This window comes from Lingula anatina, chromosome 8 (assembly GCF_051362555.1).
Source record: "Lingula anatina isolate TDL-2025a chromosome 8, LinAna3.0, whole genome shotgun sequence".
In the NCBI taxonomy this organism is placed as follows: domain Eukaryota; kingdom Metazoa; phylum Brachiopoda; class Lingulata; order Lingulida; family Lingulidae; genus Lingula; species Lingula anatina.
In genome coordinates, this window is record NC_141774.1 from 4,536,949 (window position 1) to 4,555,502 (window position 18,554).

Genomic DNA, 18,554 nt, shown 5'->3' on the forward strand with positions numbered 1-18,554 from the left:
GGGGGGGGGGGGGGGGGGGGGTCGGGGGGGGGTTCGAAAGAGCCACCCTTTTTGCTGAGAAAAAGGTCCACTCTGGATGAAATTTTATCTAGGTACATGAAGGTTGTATAGTAAAAGGTCCACTTTTTCAGAAAAAGACACCCCCCCATTTTAAATTGCTGGCTAAGGACATGTAATGGATAGGATTAGTTTGACCTAAGTGGTTCAAAATCTAGGGCGAGGCCCAATCGTGCACATGAATGGGAGGTGTACTCTTTGTTATGGGGAACTCTATGTCACGTTACACATGGACACATGAACATTGATTTGACCTCACATACTTCACTGTGCTAATACTGACACGCAGCATCACATAAGGAGACATGTTAGTGATTGGATGTATTAAACTCAATTTAATTCAGATAATGATCACGATTTTTTATCTGTCAGCCCCGTATGTCATACGTTAACCTCACAGAAATCGGTCGTTCAACACCGGCGTAGCCCCATCTCAAGTAGTAGAAATTAACATTCATCTCCCCTCAAATATAAAGTAAACGTGTGACTATGTTTAATTTGTTGTTTAATAGGTTGATTGCCAAAGGCTATCATTGGTAACAGGCAAATGAGTCAGATAAAATATTGTCAGAAAGCGTATTTTCATTTGTTGATAGAAGAAATGTATTTACCTTTATATTAATGCATGTAGCTGAAGTGGGAAGATTTCTGACTTTTGCTTAGGGAAAAAATCGTTCAAATGCATTTTCATTCATAAATGCTCTAGATCTGAATGTGTAGAAAGAAAATAAATTGCATCGAAGTGATTTAAGAGTGCTTTATTTCTAATTTTCTATTCACTGATGGACATTTTCGTCAAAAAAGTCACTGGCAAAAAAACATATCGATTCTAAAGTGGTTTAACGTTTTTATACCTTTTAGGTATCATAGTAGCAGTAACAACAGGCGTCCTATTTTACCGAATATTGTTGTTCTACTGTATACGATGGTATTGCACACAAAGAGGCCGTTGAAAATAAACACTATGCGAAATACTTGACATGCCATTACACCCACGAGAATTAATTGGAAGCTTTCCAGTATAACTAACCTGCCAAATTTCTGGGTAAAATTGAAACCTTGTTGATATTGTCTGGCCAATATATTGGTCAACCATAACTGTAGATGTTAGCACTTTAATGTGACTTCACCGATCTAGTTTTTTGGGGGTCCATTTACCTAACATCACACGGTCATACTTCCATACTAAGAAAGTTGCTTTGTCATTTTGCCCACACCCTCCCCAATAGCAAATTACTGGATTAGCTAATGATTTACACGATGACCCATTTTTTTAATAAATCGAAACAGTTTCGGTAATTGGGATACCGTTAAAAAGCTGCACAACAGCTCCATTTAAAACGTGTAAGACCATGTGAATATCAAGTTCCAGATATATCAGAAAACACGTGACCAACGTGTTGATCTGGTGAACCAAAGAAACATTTTAATTATATACCCCTAAATGTACTATATACCCCCAATATTATTTACAACAGCAGAAGTTTACTACCATTGCACCACATCTTTTTCTCGGCATAATTTGAACGAATTACATTTTTTAGATAACAATATGTGAAAATAGCCTACTGGCGGTTATCAGTGTGCATGCTAATGCTAATCAAGCATTTTTTATAGAAATACAGAAGCCCTGAAATCAAGCATAACGTAGCCAATCAAAAGTTTCCATACAAACGACTATAATAAATCTGGCAACCATAATTTTCCATGAGGCGGTTGTCTGTTTGTATTTTATAGTCACAAAGTGATATAAAAAGATATATCTTGATACTCCAGTTACCTGCCTATGATTAATGATAGATTAAATAATTGCAAAATACAATTCATATCGGTCTGCGTAGGTAAATAAAAAGTGATGCCTTGAGAAATGCTCCACACTAACCTTGAAAGCATGTTACAATTAGATACATATACTGAATATTTGATTAAATTTTATTTGTGTTGCTATTTGACAATAAAAAAATTTCTCTGAATACAAAATGATATAGTTGATTATATAGAATGTAATAACAACAGTCTATTATCAATGATAAAGACGATGGTTTCGAACGAAGACTTCGTTTCTCGAGTACGTGTAACATGTCAGCTGTTATAAATCGGGGGTAAAAACTCAACAAAAAATGGAATAAAAAATAAAAATTAATAAATCAAAAATAAAAATAAATTAATAAATAAAATAAAATAAAATAAAATAAAATAAAATAAAATAAAAATAAAATAAAAATAAAATAAAATAAAACAAAACAAAACAGAACGTTATTAAAAAGTTACCCCAACGTTAATAAAACTAAAAAAATGTTATGGTAACGTTTTGATAACGTTCTGTGTTACTGGGTGGTAACCATATGCCGTTGGACCGTCAAGAGGAGTCGTGTTAGAGTCATTTCATTTAATCACGTCGGTTATGTCTCTTTTCCAAAAGTTTCATCAAAGCATCTCGTAGAACAGCATTTCTGTTTTCACCTTCTTCGTCGTCCTCGTCCATTTCATTTTCGTCGTCGTCGTCTCTCTCGTTGTCGTCCTCTTCATCATCATCGTCGTCATCATCATTTTCATCGGCTTCTCTGTCGTCTGCTTCGTCGTTGTCATCATCATCATTGTCATCTTCATCTGCGTCTCTGCTATCTTCAAAGTCATCCATGATTCTTCGGAGAGTCATCTTTATTTCTGAGATCAACTTTCGCTTCAGTGCTTTCCTCCCCTCGTCATTTAGCTTACTAACATCATGCTCGTCTTTGTTTTCTGTTCCTTGCTCTTTCTTGACAGTCTTTTCAGCGTCACCGGCTGCTTTATCTTTTAAAGTTTTCTCCAGTAATTTCTGAAGCGCGTCCACCTTGGCATCGTCATCTTTCTCTCTCTGGTGTTCTTTTTTCTCAACTTGGTCCTGTATTTCTTCAGCAGATCCTAATTCTGAATCGATTAGTTTATATTTGGAGGCATCTGCTTCCTTTTTGTCAGATGAGTCCATGCTCTTCTTCTTCCCTTCAATCTTTTCTTTCTTAACCGTTTGTTTCTTCGCATCTTTTTCTTTGAGGGCTTTCATTGCTGTTTGAAAAAGGTCCTCAACTTCATCATCGTGTGCTGGATCATCCTTATCATTGGCGTCATCAGCATCATCTTCCTTGGCATTAACATCCGTCTTCTGGTCTTTCTTTTCATCAAGGTTTTCCGTCTTCATCTGGTCAGCGGATGCGTGTTCAAGTATTTTGAGCAGCTTAGTCTCGTCGTCGTCATTAGTGTTCTTGGTTTCATCATCTTGCGCAGAAAACTCCTTGCTGCTTATTTTACCGTCACTGTTTCCGTCCAGTAATTCGAATTTCTGGAGAATCATATCCTCAGAAAGTTTGTCATGGCCGTCCTCGAGAGAGGCTAGGTATTCCTTCATGTTCAAATTCCCGTTACTGAAAAACGAAGTTGAAATAATTTAATCAACATGTGTTGCTTGTGACCTTAAAAGTAAAATACAAGAAGAAAGAATGACCAGTAAATAAACCAGTTAATAAATGAGTAAAATAAACAAAAGAAAAAAATTACCAATTGATATGATTATTGAAAAAATATCTGATACCAGTGGCAACAATGTCACGTGGATTATAAGAATAATCAGATGATAACACCACGAAAGTATTAAAAGGGCAAGACAGCAAATGTACTTTTTAAGGATACCGAAAGCTTTTACCAGGAATGTGTTTATTTTAACGAACTTTTATAGGTGTGCTTTAGAAAGTATTTTTACTTATACTGTAACTTTTTGGTGTCGGCATGTAACTTTTCAGGATAAAAACCAACTAGAAAAGATTGTTTAAACGGCAAGTAATGTAATTGGAATGGATCCTACCCCCATTCATTCCCTTTATCTCGATAGGGTTAAAAATACAACAGCTTCCATCTCGACTGATACCACTCACCCAACTCATACCCTATTCATTTATTACCCAGTAACTCGAGGCTTTTAGTTTTTCAGCAGTAACTCTTTTAAAACTAATATGTAATTTCATTCTAGTACATTTAAATATTTTTATTTAAAAATGACGATATTTCAGGGTACAAGTTTCCCGATTTTATATTTTGTACAGTATTTTATTGGTTTAGTAAATTATTATCTCTTATCTTATGAATGAGATATGATGTGCCAACTGAAGTCAGACGGAATGGGAGGCATGGATGGTGTGGAATGGGGCTTGGGTGGACATTAGATGCCCGTTATACATTGCTTGACCGTTGTTGGACAGCAATGAAATGGTTGGCAACATAGAATTGATACGTGCTTTGTGGGGATGTCTCTCTGCCATACGCCTTGTATCATTTGATTCTATTCGAAAAGAAATAAAAATAATAAAATTCATCATACGTTTTGGGCACGGCCCAGAGTGTTTAAGGATAAATTGGCCAAGGCACAGGTCAGTCGGTACAGAGGTGATTGCATTACCCCAGGCAAGCACGTTACTACCGTCAGCACAATTCAGATGGAAGGTAAGTGACAATCATTTATTTCGTGCGTATCCCTTACCTTCATTTTTTTTTTTTTTGTTAGAGGACTTAAGAAAATATCTTGTTGCTGATGTCTACGGGGTTTTGTTACTTTGCACCCAAATCACTCGGGAGCCTCACAAGGTGAAGCCCCTTTGTCAACGACGATAAAAACAACTTTGTACTTAAAATGAAATTCTATAGGATAAAAATGTAAGATTACACCTGAACGGTTTTAAGTGTAGCGTGGATAAATGATGCATATTTGCGTGTACAGAACGCCCGTATATTCAGGATGTTCAGCCATGTATGGAGAGGGTATGGAAAACATACTTTAAAATATTTTTAATGCGACAAAATACATTAACACATACATGAAAGTAAAAAATAAAAATAGATAAATAAATAAATAAGTTTCCATTTAGGCATATAAGGGAGAGCAAATTACCACCATCTTCCAGGGCCACAGGATTATATTTTATCGTCCGATAATCACAGAATTTTTCCACAAAATTGACTTTCAATCAGCCAGTCTCCGTATATTGTGTCTTCGCGTTGGAAACATTTATTGAAATGCAGTAGTTCTTTTGGCAATATCATAAGAAATAAAGCGATATTTTACAAGGAAGTGTGTCGTCTGCTTGATGTAGGCCTACAAGTACCAATCCATGATGAGGTTTGAATGTGCGGCGTCGGGCGGTTTATAGTTACTGGTGAAAGCGGTAACTTAATCTTTGGACGAAGTTATTTCTATATTTAAATGCATTTTCTTGTTATTGTACAAGAAAGTAATGGTCGTGACCTCGTACATTGTACAACCAAAGGATGCCAGGTCAAGCACTATTGACTGGTGAGGTCGTGGCTATCAATTGTCACATTCTTTATTTCCCCGTTTTTAACGCTACTTTTCGTATGGCACACAAATGTATGTATTCTTAGGTAACGTGGTGATTGTTTTGTGTTATATCTCTACGATATTGCACCAAAGTAATTTCCCTTGTGTTTGTGCGTGCCTGTGTGTTTGAATGGGGGGGGGGGGGGGGGGGGGGCACGTGCGTACTTTTATTATAAAATTAACAAAAGTCAAGCAAGATGATACAAAATTAGCTTAGGCTACAATATACTTGAACTAAAGCAAAAATATTTCATCCTTGTGATCATCACTCCCTTGAGCAAAATTCTCAATTTGTCGGTGGACTCCTCCAGGGCATCAAAATTTAAAAAAAAAAAAAATGTAGCATTGCCTAATTTCCCTTTATGACACTATTAAATTGAAAGATCAGGTGTACGGTGTCAGGGTTTTTTATTGTTTCATTTTCTTACGGTATTTTTTTTTCAAAAATTCTCATTCAAAGAATTTTCTTCAAAGAAAACCTGTGCTGCATTTAATAAAACAATTAGCATATTTTGCACATGGTATTTGCACAATAATTGACGTCATCAATCAGCTTGTCTCTGGCAGAGAGTAACGAATTGCTATGTGTCTTTTCTTCGGAAACGTCTCATGACCTATAAAAGTAGATGCTTTTTATTCAAATAAATAAATAAATAAATAAAGCGATATTTAACAAGACAATGTGTTGCCTTCTTGATGTACGAATAACGCGACGAAATCTCATGGTGGTCATACGGGTCATTGCCTCGTGAATTAGGTTACTTAAAATATTGACAAATTTGCTTCTTTATGTATAAACATTTTGATGTATTGGTGCCTTTAATGAATGCAGAAATGCATGGCGGGAGGAATACATAAAAACAAACAATTAATTGTCGTGGTCTCATAAATCATATGGTTTTATCCGCAACTAGAGACCAAAAAAATGATAACAAAAGAAGTATAAGCTAGTGAACATCATATGTTCCATTCTTTTTTCCCAGTTATGCACTTTTCTTTTGGAATACAGTATGAATTCTAATAATACCTGGTGATGGTTTAGTGGAATAACTCCACGATTTTGCAACACATTACTCCTGTGTGTGTGTGTGTGTGTGTGTGTGTGTGTGTGTGCGTGCGTGTGTTTTTGTGCGTGTGTGTGAGTAAATGTGTGTGTGCGTGTGTACATGTATGTGTGTGTATGTGTGTGGGTGGGTGGGTGGAAAGGTGGTTGGTGGACCTCGAGAGACCCTTTATTGAAAAAAAGCGAATGGTAAGCAAAATAACACAGGATTGTCTCAGGCTATAATTTATATCTACTGTGGGAGACGAGGCAAATTACTTTGTTTCTTGTACTCCCCACCCCTTAAGCAAAATTTTAGATCCGCCACTGCATTTCCCCGTTTTGAAAAGGTGAAGGCGCTGTTTTTCTTTTCTTTCCTCGCTTCACTGCTATTTATTATTCTTTTTTTAATTCTATGGTAAATTGGAACCACAATCGTTGCTCTATATTTCATACTATTATGTAGTGTTGGGGAGTGTCTTATCTACCAGTAATCCCAGCTGAATAATAGTGTTAGAGCAACCTCACGGGAGAATGCTTTCTCATATAAGACGCAATTTTACATGGGTATGCACACGAATCATATATTTGTGTCACCACTGTCTGTTATTAGAACTCCCTAATAAAGGTGAGGTCTCTGGGCTACATATCTACAAACAATTGTGTCCCATATTGGACCCTGTCTAAACTTGCTAAACACCCGACCCAAGGGTATTTTTTTCATATTAATCAGGCAAAATAACACGGAATATTGATTTTAGGGAGAACACAACTACATAAACATAAGAACATTAAGCGCCCATGGCCAAGGGTTAATACATATGCAACACCTCGCAGGAACTGCGTTGAAAACAAAACCAGGTATTTGAGCTTTATTACAAAGAACTTCATTATCTTACCTATCTTTATCAAAATCGTCAAACTTTCGACTAGTACCAGGGGGAGCGGCGGAAACCCCGTCAATAACGCACAGCAACGCTCCAATGATAATAACGGCGAGGGATGTTTTCAATATCTGCATCTCGGTGTGCTTGGTCTTCTTGATTCAGAAACACGTTTTGCGAGGAATTTAATGACTTGGAACAAGTAGAGATGGTAGGGTCTCTGGGTCTCCTCAAAATAAGAGTACTGTAGACTGACCTCTACCTGTACTTGTCTACCAGATAGAATGTTAGTCCTTCAAATCAACGGTGAATTTGGGACTCTTACTAGCCCGAAGGATTGAGCAGAAGCCTTAGACCTAGAGCAAAGATCGCAAAGGGAGTCGCCTTAAATACCGCCTCCAAATCAACTCGTCACACCAGATATTCTACACATACATATAATACTTTATTATAAAAAGAGTCTTCCAAGCGAAAAAAAGTGGTTTTAGACCCCACTGTGGGCTCCGTGGTGCATTTAGAATTAGTTTGTCGCTATTCATACCCAGCGAATATTCCTTTTGACTGGGAAATTTGAATATGAAAAGGACACACTTTATGTTTTTTTTTTTTTTTTTTGACACAATGGAGAATGACCGCCTTGATGTCCATAGTGCATGAGCGTCACAGGTGAAAGAGTCCCACCGTAACACCCGGCTGATTCTATATAACTCAACACATTATAGGTGGCTGAAAGCTGTGCTAAAGGCACTCCCATACTAAGCGGTTAGCGAAAATAATATACGCAGACAGACGCAATGTGTTCGTCGTTCAAACTCGTATGCGTAGGCAAACGTTCAAACCTTGAATGTGTGAATACCAGGAGAATGCTGTGAGCATGTTCAAAAACAATTTTATACGTCGCTTATATCCTCACTTAAACACGCTGGAAACGGGGTTATTTCATACGCTCAAAGTTTGCATATAAACAATGTCACACAGGACACTTATACATGTGTAGGTATGTCTTTACGCTAGTTGTAACAGAGGCTTTATTTGGAGACGCTTTACGTCGCCTCGGCCGAGCACCAACGCGTTTAGGAGAGTACATTATATGGATTTTCGGCAAGCTTTAGAATTTATTCTATGCGACGGCGGAGAGAGAACAAAGAAAGGGCTTCAACCGGCACACATATACGTGTGTGTGACGGGGCAAAGTAAAACGTGCGGGGGTGGGGGCAACGATTTGCAATTCGAATAGCGAATTCATTGATAATAAGACATATTATTTATCGTTTAACTTGATTTATTTTGTCTTTCAGTATGCTGATACGTTTACAAAAGCCCCAGTAAGTATTAATCATCAACCAATGATTATTATCACATATAATGTTATTCATTGCTTCCGGTTGTCTGACCGAATTGGTGTTCATCTCAACAACAGCAATTGCCCGAGCCGCACCGCCTACCGGAGGTAATTTCACTACGCTCCTAATGCTCAACAAGTGTAAATTTGGTGACATTAATTTTGGTGGTGTCTTATCAATTTACTGGACACTTATTTACCTTTGTGGAAATCACAGTTTGAGGACATACAAGCTATGAATCTAAATAAATGGTACCAAGTATGGACATCTTTACCGCTATTTTGTCTTTTCTGTACCATTAATCATATTAGTTATATATAATCATGACGTCTGGAATAAAATGCACTGTTTGTAACAATTACACCTGTGAGGTGATCATTATAAGCGGCCATTTTAGCAATGTTGTCAGCAGACTGCATAAAATATCAGTGAGACGCAATTGATCCCGGTGTAACATTAAAATCTGAGTCCCCCAAAATGTGACTCCCCAGTCAAATTTTCATAATGAAAATGTGACTCTGCCCATGAAATTTTGACTCCCCCCAAAAAATTTTATAAATATAATTTTATTTGAGTATATGACTTTTATATTGTGGTATGCATAATGGAGGATACATTTGCACTTTTTGTTAGTTTGCAGATGAATATTTTAATGAGAAAATAACAAAATTAAAAATGTGTATTTTATCACCCAATGACTCCCCTATGAAAAAGCTTTTTATTTGATTTTTACTTGGTGATCATTTCAACATTTGTCCCTTTAGTATACTTTATGAAGAATACATTGAGAATAATTGAAAGTTTGGTGGTAAAATATATGATGCAAAAATAAAAAAAAAAGATAATCATGAAAAATCTTTATATTCATACCCATGGTAATTTGGACTCTCATGAAGAAAAGGCACTATTTTATATTAAGTCACCATACCATTGTTTTTCACATGGTTTGCATTGTGACGTATATTTTATTAGTATTTAAAAGTTTGGTGCTGGAAATTTTGGTGAAACTTGATAATTTTTTAAACAAGTATTCATCTAACTAACTGTAGGATTTGGACTAGCTCAGCCGTTTCATGGGAGTCACTGGGTGTAAAAAATATTTTAATTTTCTCATTTCCTCATGAAAATTTTCAAAAAGTGCCAATCCTTCATTATGCATACTTCAAGACAAAAGTTATATATTCAAATAAAATAAGATTTATAAAGGTTTGTGAGGGGGAGTCAAATTTCCATGGGGAGAGTCAGATATTCATTATGAAATTTTGACTGGGGGTGTTAGATTTTCATGTTACACCGGCTCCAACATGAAGGCGTCATCTGCTCATGACATAAATGTATCATCGTTTTGAGCTTCACTTATCTCTACCTTACGTCTGGGAAGTATCTTATTAATGAGATATGATGTGACAACTGTGAATTGAGACGGAATGAGAGGCATGGATGGTGTTGAATGTGGCTGGGATGGACATTAGGTGCCCGTTTTACATTTGCTTGACCGTTGTTGGACAGCAATGAAATGGTTGGCAACATAGAATCAACACGTGCTTCGTAGGAAGGTCTCTCTGCCACACGCCTTGTATCATTTGATTCTATTCAAAAAGAAATAAAAATAATAAAAATCGTCATCATAAGGTTTGGGCACAATCCAGAGTGTTTAAGGATAAATTGGTCAAGGCACAGGTCAGCCGGTACAGAAGTGATTGCATTACCCCAGACAAGCACGTTACTACCGTCAGCAATATTAAGATGGAATGTTTGTGACAATCATTTCTTTCGTGCGTTTCTCTTACCGAGATTTATTGTTAGAGGATTTAAGAAAATATCTTATTTCTCAATTTGTTGGTGGACTCCCCGAGGGCATCAAATTGAAAAAAAAAAAAAAAGATGTAGCATTGCCGAATTTCCCTTAATGACGCTATGAAATTGATAGATCAGGTTTACAGTGTCAGGGTATTTTTTTATTGCTTCTCTTTCTCAAAATTTTTCAATTTTTTCCCAAAAGTTCTCATTAGAATCAGAATAAAGGAAAAGCATTTAATAAAACATAGTTTGCACATAGTATTTGCATAGTCAGTCAGCATAGTTTGCACATAGTATTTGCACAATAATTGACGTCATCAATCAGCATGTCTCTGGCAGAGAGTAACGAATTGCTATGTGTCTTTAGAAACCTCTCATGACCGATAAACGTATATGTTCTTTATTCAAATAAATAAATAAAGCGATTTTTAACAAGGCAATGTGTTGCCTTCTTGATGTACGAATAACGCGACGAAATCTCATGGTGGTCATACGGGTCATTGCCTTGTGAATTAGGTTACTTAAAATATTGACAAATTTGCTTCTTTATGTATAAACATTTTGATGTATTGGTGCCTTTAATGAATGCAGAAATGCATGGCGGGAGGAATACATAAAAGCAAACAATTAATTGTCGTGGTCTCATAAATCATATGGTTTTATCCGCAAGTAGAGACCAAAAAAATGATAACAAAAGAAGTTTAAGCTATTGAATATCACATGTCCCATTCTTCTTTCCCCGTTTTTCTTTTGGAATACAGAATGAATTCTAATAATACCTGGTGATGGTTTAGTGGAATAACTCTACGGTTTTGCAACATACATGTATTTCTCCTCTGTGTGTGTGTGTGTGTGTGAGTAAATGTGTTTGTGCGTGTGTGTATGTGTGTGTGTGTGTGGGAGGGAGGGTTGGTGGTGGACCACGAGAGACCCTTTATTGAAAAAAAAAAAACATAGCAACCAAAATGACACAGGATTGTCGCAGGCTATCATTTGTTTCTACTGTGCGAGAGAGGCTACTTTGTTTATTTTTTCTTTCTTTCACCCCTTAAGCAAAATTTAACAATCGGCACTGCATTTGAAAAGGTGTATGCGCTGTTTTCTTTTCTTTCCTCGCTTCACTGCCATTCATTTTTTAAAAAAAATTCTAAGGTAAATTGGAACTACAATCGTTGCTCTATATTTCATACTATTATGTTGTGTTGGGGAGTGTCTTATCTACCGGTAACCCCAGTTGAACAATAGTGTTAGAGCAACCTCACGGCAGAATGCTTTCTAATATAAGACGCAATTTTACATGGGTATGCACACGAATCAAATATTTGTGTCAGCACTGTCTGATATAAGAACTCCATAATAAAGGTGAGGTCTCGGGGCTAACTATCTACGAACAATTGAGCCCCATATTGGATCCCGTCTAAACTTGCTGAACACCCGACCCATGGATTTGTTTTCTCTTTCAGTCATTCTTTGCTAGTGGTGCACTGCAGGGGGGCCATAACAAGAATGTTATTTAAATTTAGATAGCCAACCAAATTCTCATGACATCGTTGTGTATGTTTCAATAACAAATCAAAGAAGCTGCATGAGCAAGGAGGATGCTGTTATAAAAGCAAAATAAGAGAAAAAGCAGAAAATATATCGAAATAACCCTCAAAATGGCGTCCTTTTTTTGTGGAATTTTGACCCTACCTCTATTTAAGAACAGTTTGTTTAGGGTTTGAATGGATTATTGAAGCAGGGAATACATCTACTGCAAGAAGATTTAATAAACAGAATGTGCAAATTGTTATTTAAATAAAAATTTATTTGAAGTCACTGAAAAATGATCACAAAATTAGCTTAACTTACGATACATGCGGTGTCCCACCCCGATGAAAATTTCATCTAATCCTATCTTTCCGTATTAAAACTGTTCAATCGTCCAAAGTAGTATGTCGGTTAGTTTGTGTCACGAAGTCCATGATAATATCAGTTTTCTTAGGAATTTCACATTTATTGCTCAGCAAGGTCGATTTTTCTTCACCGCGTCCCAATATAACGTTCGCAACGCTGAAACTTCAGAGATCGATTTATATCAGACGACTTTAAAATGCCGCGTGAAAATTATACATCGATAGCGATCTTCTTCCATACTCACTAACTGATGACGTCTTACACACGAATGGCTTCTTTTGCACACTAAAAAAACCAGCTCAAACTGGCGGGTGGCCCATTCTGATAACATATCACGCAATGACGCTGTCGAGATAGGATGCAGGGCACAGGTGTAATTCCCTCGATTTAACCGTCACAGGATTGTTTATTGGGATCTTCTTTGTATGAAGGTGAGAAATAATGAGTTTCGTTTCATTTTTCTTCAATTGTTTCAACATATTTGTGTACCGATTGATTTTTACCATTCTATAAGTAGGGTGACTTCGTCTGAACTTTCGTTTTGCGTCTGTTTCACATGGGGGACTAAAGGTCATATTGAACATGGTGACGCGGTGATACCGTATTCATGTTCTCTTGTTCTCGAAAACTCAATCATCGAAATTGAATTACTTTTTTTTAGTTTTGTCTTAAATTAAGCTGCTACACTGTATTCCGTGCGTTTAAAATTTAACCGTCTGTAAAAACAGCAATAATGGATTACTAGCAACACTTACGTTACGCAATGAAGCACCGAAAATGGGTGAAGAAAATGTGTCTCAGTAATGCGTGTTTGCCACTCATAATGCACTGTACTTTGCTTGAATAAGCAATAAACTATTTGTGATCTTAGGTTATCCATTGTTCGTTATCAGAGTTAACAGATTCTTTGTGTGATTTTTTTTCAGAATCCCAAGGGTGGATGCCTTAGTGAGCACAGAACAGATATCACCATTGGTCTACATATGTCAGGAAGAATGTTATAATTATGAACTTTGTGTTACACTGAACTTCATTTTGTTAAATTTTGTATTTAACTGAACTTTATTGTGTTAAAATAATAATAAAAAAATAATAGTTCTGATAAAAAACTACAATCTGGAACATTCTTTAGATCAACTTTGTTCAGTGTGTGTCCCATATGACAGAGTTACAGTAAATAAAATATGTGCATTATTCCTCTGTGTTTGTCAATTCCATTTTAAAAGCATGTGCAAGTGGTGTGCCCCTCATGATTGAAGTGTGTATGGATAATAGCAAAAATATTGTTATTATTTACATGATTATAAAAAGTTTTTGTACCCGCGTCAGTAACGTAACCGTGAACCCCATATTCACCATTTTTATTAATTATGAAATGTGGATTAAATTCTTCAAACCCAGTTTTGAAGCATTGAGACAACACCCCCTTATGATTTAAACTAAAACTGAAAACATTCCATTAGACTTTCATTAGTTTGTGCAAAATATATTGCCCAGGGTAACGCGTCTTGGATTTGGTGGGTATAGCTGTTCAACTCTCCTGTGTGCCCTAAAAAGGGCAGCTGCTGTTTCCCTTTTTATGAAATGATAAACTGTGATGGTGTAGCTATCACATCGCAAAATTACAGCTTCCCAGAGAAAGTTTGAAATTTTCGGTCAAATTCAACATTTTGTAACCACTAGCAAAGAATGACAGCTTTAGATGTCTTCATCATATTAATCAGGCAAAATACGTATTTGAATATTGTTTTTAGGGCGAACACCACTACATGTAGGATCATTTAGCGCACTGGCCAAGGGTCAATACAACCGTAACACCTCTTAGGAACGTCAATAGCTCACCACTAACTGCAATAGAAATAAAATCAGGCGTTTAAAGGGATAATAACTCTTCGTAGGAGATCTATATTTCACAATCAAAATATTGTGAATAACTCATAGAAATATAATATATTCTGTTTTACGACAAAAACAGCAGTTATAGCCATTATTCTGATATCTAAGCTTGTCTTCAGATAACGTGACCTCCATTGATAGCTATACTCTGTTATAGTCTCTTAAGAGATTTTAACAAAAAAACAAACTTTTTAGAAAAAAAACAGGGACTAACTTTGAATGTAAAAATGGATTCATTAACCATTGGTAAGTAAGGGAAAATTGTTGTTTACTCCAGGAAAATTCATTTTTTGGCCAAAACGAAGAGTTATTATTGCTTTAAGCTGCTATTACAAAGAGCTTCATTATCTTACCTATCTTTATCAAAATCGTCAAACTTTCGATCATTTGCAGTGGAAGGGGCGGAAAATCCGTCATCAACGCACAGCAACGCTCCAACGATAACCACGGCGATGGATGTCTTCATCATCTGCATCTCGGTGTGCTTGGTCTTCTCCTTGATTCAGGAACACGTTTCGTGAGGACTTTAATGACTTGGGACAGTTAGATACGGTAGGATCTCAGGGCCTCCTCAAAATAAGAGTACTGTAGACTGACCTCTGCCTCTAATTGCCTACCAGATAGAATGTTAGTCCTCCAACTCGACCGTGAATTTGGGACTCTTGCTAGCCCGGAGGATTGAGCAGAAGCCGTAGACCTTAAGCAAAGATCGCAAAGGGAGTCGCCTTAAATACCGCCTCCAATTCAGGTCGTCACACCAAACATCCTACACATACATATAATACTTGACAATAAATAGAGTCTTCCAAGCGCAAATGGTGTCTTTTGACTCCACTGTGGGCTCCGTGATGCATTTAGAATTACTTTGTCGCTATTCATACCCAACGAATACATCCTTTTGACTGGGAAATTTGAATCTGAAAAGGACATACTTTATGTGTATTTGACACAATGGAGAATAACCGCCTTGGTGTCCTTAGTGCATGAGCGTCCCATCTTAACACCCGGCTGGTTCTATATAACTCAACACATTAGGTGGCTGAAATCTGTGCTAAATTCACTCTCATATGCAATGTGCTCGTCGTTCACTCGTATGCGTAGGCAAACGTTCAAACATTGAATGTGTGAATACCAGGAGAATGCTGTGAGCATGTTGAAAAACAGTTTTATACGTCGCTTGTATCCTCATTTTAACACGCTGGATACAGGGTTATTTCATACGCTCAAAGTTTACATATAAACAATGTCACATACGAGACTTATACATGTGTAGGTATGTCTTTACGCTAGGTGTAACAGAGGCTTCATTTGGAAACGCTTTTCGTCGCCTCGGCCGAGTATCAACGCGTTTAGGAGAGTACATTGTATGGATTTTCAGCAGGTTTTAGAATTTATTCTATGCGACGGCGGATAGAGAACAAAGAAAGGGCTTCAACCGTCACACATATACGCGTGTGTGACGGGGCAAAGTAAAACGTGCGGGGGTGGGGGCAGCGATTTGCAATTCGAATAGCGTATTCATTGATAATAAAACCTATTATTTATCGTTTAGCTTGATTTAATTTGTATTTCAGTATGCTGATACGTTTACAAAAGCCCCAGTAAGTATTAATCATCAACCAATGATTATTATCACATTTAAAATGTTATTCATTGCTTCCGGTTGTCTGACCGAATTGGTGTTCATCTCAACAACAGCAATTGCCCGAGCCGCACCGCCTACCGGAGGTAATTTCACTACGCTCCTAATGCTCAACAGGTGTAAATTTGGTGACATTAATTTTGGTGGTGTCTTATCAATTTACTGGACACTTATTTACCTTTGTGGAAATCACAGTTTGAGGACAAGCTATGAATCTAAATAAATGGTACCAAGTATGGACATCTTTACCGCTATTTTGTCTTTTCTGTACCATTAATCATATTAGTTATATATAATCATGACATCTGGAATAAAATGCACTGTTTGTAACAATTACACCTGTGAGGTGATCATTTATAAGCGGCCATTTTGAGCAATGTTGTCAGAAGACTGCATAAAATATCAGTGAGACGCAATTGATGCTGGTGTACCATGAAAATCTCACTCCCCCAAAATGTGACTCTCCAGTCAGATTTTCATTATGAAAATATGACTCCCCGGTCAAATTTTCATAATGAAAATGTGACTCCCCCCATGAAATTTTGACTCCCCCACAATTTTTTTATAAATATTATTTTATTTCAGTATATGACTTTTATATTGTGGTATGCATAATGGATAATACATTTGCATTTTTTGTTAGTTTGCAGGTGAAAATTTTAATGAGAAAATAACAAAATTAAAATGTGTATTTTATCACCCAATGACTCCCATATGAAAAAGCTTTTTATTTGATATTTACATGGTGATCATTTCAACATTTATCTCTTTAGCATAATTTATGAAGAATATATTAGGAATATTTGAAAGTTTGGTGGCAAAATATTGGGTGCAAAAAATGAAAAAAATAATCATGAAAATTCTTTATATTCATACCCATGGGATTTTGGACTCTCATGAAGAAAAGGCACTATTTTATATTAAGTCACCATACCATTTTTTTCACGTGGTTTGCATTGTGACGTATATTTTATTAGTATTTAAAAGTTTGGTGGTGAAAATTTTGGTGAAATTTGATAATTTTTGAAACAAGTATTCATCTTACTAACTGTAGGATTTGGACTAGCATAGCCTTTTCATAGGAGTCATTGGGTGAAAAAAAATATTTTAATTTTCTCATTTCCTCCTGAAAAATTTCAAAAAGTGCCAATGTATCCTCCATTATGCATACTTCAAGACAAAAGGTATACATTCAAATAAAATAAGATTTATAAAGGTCAGGCAAAATACGTATTTGAATATTGCTTTCAGGGCGAACGCCACTACATATAAGAGCATTAAACGCCCATGCCCAAGGGTTAATACATATGAAACACCCCTCATGAATGTCAATAACTCACCACTAACTGCGATGAAAATAAAATCAGGCGTCTTAGCAAAAAACTTCATTATCTTACCTATCTTTATCAAAACCCTCAAACTTTCGACTATTTCCAGGGGGAGGGGCGGAAAACCCGTCATCAACGCACAGCAACGCTCCAACGATAACCACGGCGAGTGATGTCTTTATCATCTGCATCTTGGAGTGCTTGGTCTTGTCCTTGATTCAGCAACACGTTTTGCGAGGCGTTGTTAAATGACTTGGGACAAGTAGAGATGGTAGGGTCTCTGGGCCTCCTCAAAATAAGAGTACTGTAGGCTGACCTCTGCCTCTACTTGCCTACCAGATAGAATGTTATTCCTCCAACTCAACGGTAAATTTAAGACTCTAGCTCGTCCGTAGGATTGAGCAGAAGCCTTAGGTCTTAAGCAAAGATCGCAAAGGGAGTCGCCTTAAATACCGCCTCCAAATCAACTCATCAACCAAATATCCTACACATACATATAATACTTGGCTATAAATAGAGTCTTCCAAACACAAAAGTGTATTTAGACGCCACTGTGGGCTCCGTGATGCATTTAGAATTAGTTTGGTTTGTCGCTATTCATACCCAACGAATACATCCTTTTGACTGGGAAATTTGAATCTGAAAAGGACATACTTTACGTTTATTTGACACAATGTTAAATAACCGCTTTGGTGTCCTTAGTGCATGAGCGTCACAGGTGAATGAGTTCCATCGTAACACCCGGCTGATTCTATATAACTCAACACATTAGGTGGCTGAAAGCTGTGCTTAATTCACTCTCATACTTAGCAGATACCGAAAAAAAAAACCTATACGCAGACAAACGCAAAGTGTTCGTCGTTAACTCGTATGCGTTGGCAAACGTTGAATGTGTGCATACCAGGAGAATGCTGTGACCATGTTCAGAAACAACTTGTCTCCTCACTTTAACACGCTGGCAACAGGGTTATTTCCTATTTCTCAAAGCTGTGCCTGTAAACGATGTCACACACGACACTTATACATGTGTAGGTATGTCTTTAAGCTAGGTGTGACAGAGCCTTTATTTTGAGACACTCTTCGTCGCCTCGGCCTAGTGTCCTAGCGTTTAGGAGAGCAAATTGTATGGAATTTCATTAGGGTTTGGAATTTATTCTATGCGTTGGCGGATAGAGAACAAAGATAGAGCTTCAACCGTCAAACATATACACGTGTGTGACGGGGCAATGTAAAAGGTGCGGGGTGGGGACAGATATTTGCACTTCGAATAGCGAATTGACTGATAATCAGACCTATTCTTC

General features: G+C 36.9%; 1 protein-coding gene and 1 long non-coding RNA gene across 4 annotated transcripts; one reads left to right on the top strand and one right to left on the bottom strand.

Moving 5' to 3' along the window:
• Positions 1–799: 799 nt before the first annotated feature.
• LOC106172223 (uncharacterized) lies at positions 800–17,823 on the bottom strand. 3 transcript variants are annotated; one of them, XM_013552853.2, is made up of 2 exons: positions 17,323–17,823; positions 800–3,458 (listed from the first exon to the last, which is right to left on the bottom strand). In XM_013552853.2, the coding sequence occupies exons 1-2, from the start codon at positions 17,442–17,444 to the stop codon at positions 2,447–2,449; spliced, it is 1,134 nt and encodes a 377-aa protein (XP_013408307.2). In that variant the 5' UTR covers positions 17,445–17,823; the 3' UTR covers positions 800–2,446. The 3 variants fall into 3 exon arrangements, with proteins under 3 accessions (XP_013408307.2, XP_013408305.2, XP_013408306.2); XM_013552851.2 differs by lacking the exon at positions 17,323–17,823 and adding an exon at positions 14,637–15,151; XM_013552852.2 differs by lacking the exon at positions 17,323–17,823 and adding an exon at positions 7,364–7,725.
• LOC147760216 (uncharacterized) lies at positions 11,957–13,581 on the top strand. The gene is made up of 2 exons (XR_015335723.1): positions 11,957–12,818; positions 13,314–13,581. It is a non-coding gene; the product is annotated as an uncharacterized LOC147760216 (long non-coding RNA).
• Positions 17,824–18,554: the final 731 nt, after the last annotated feature.

Bases quoted from the DNA above. Each gene is read 5' to 3' on its own strand.
- LOC106172223 (XM_013552853.2), bottom strand. From the start codon at position 17,444: ATGCAGATGATAAAGACATCACTCGCCGTGGTTATCGTTGGAGCGTTG. The intron at 3,459-17,322 runs GTAAGATAATGA...TTCGTTTTTCAG, and splicing joins GAGGGTTTTGATAAAGATAG to TAACGGGAATTTGAACATGA.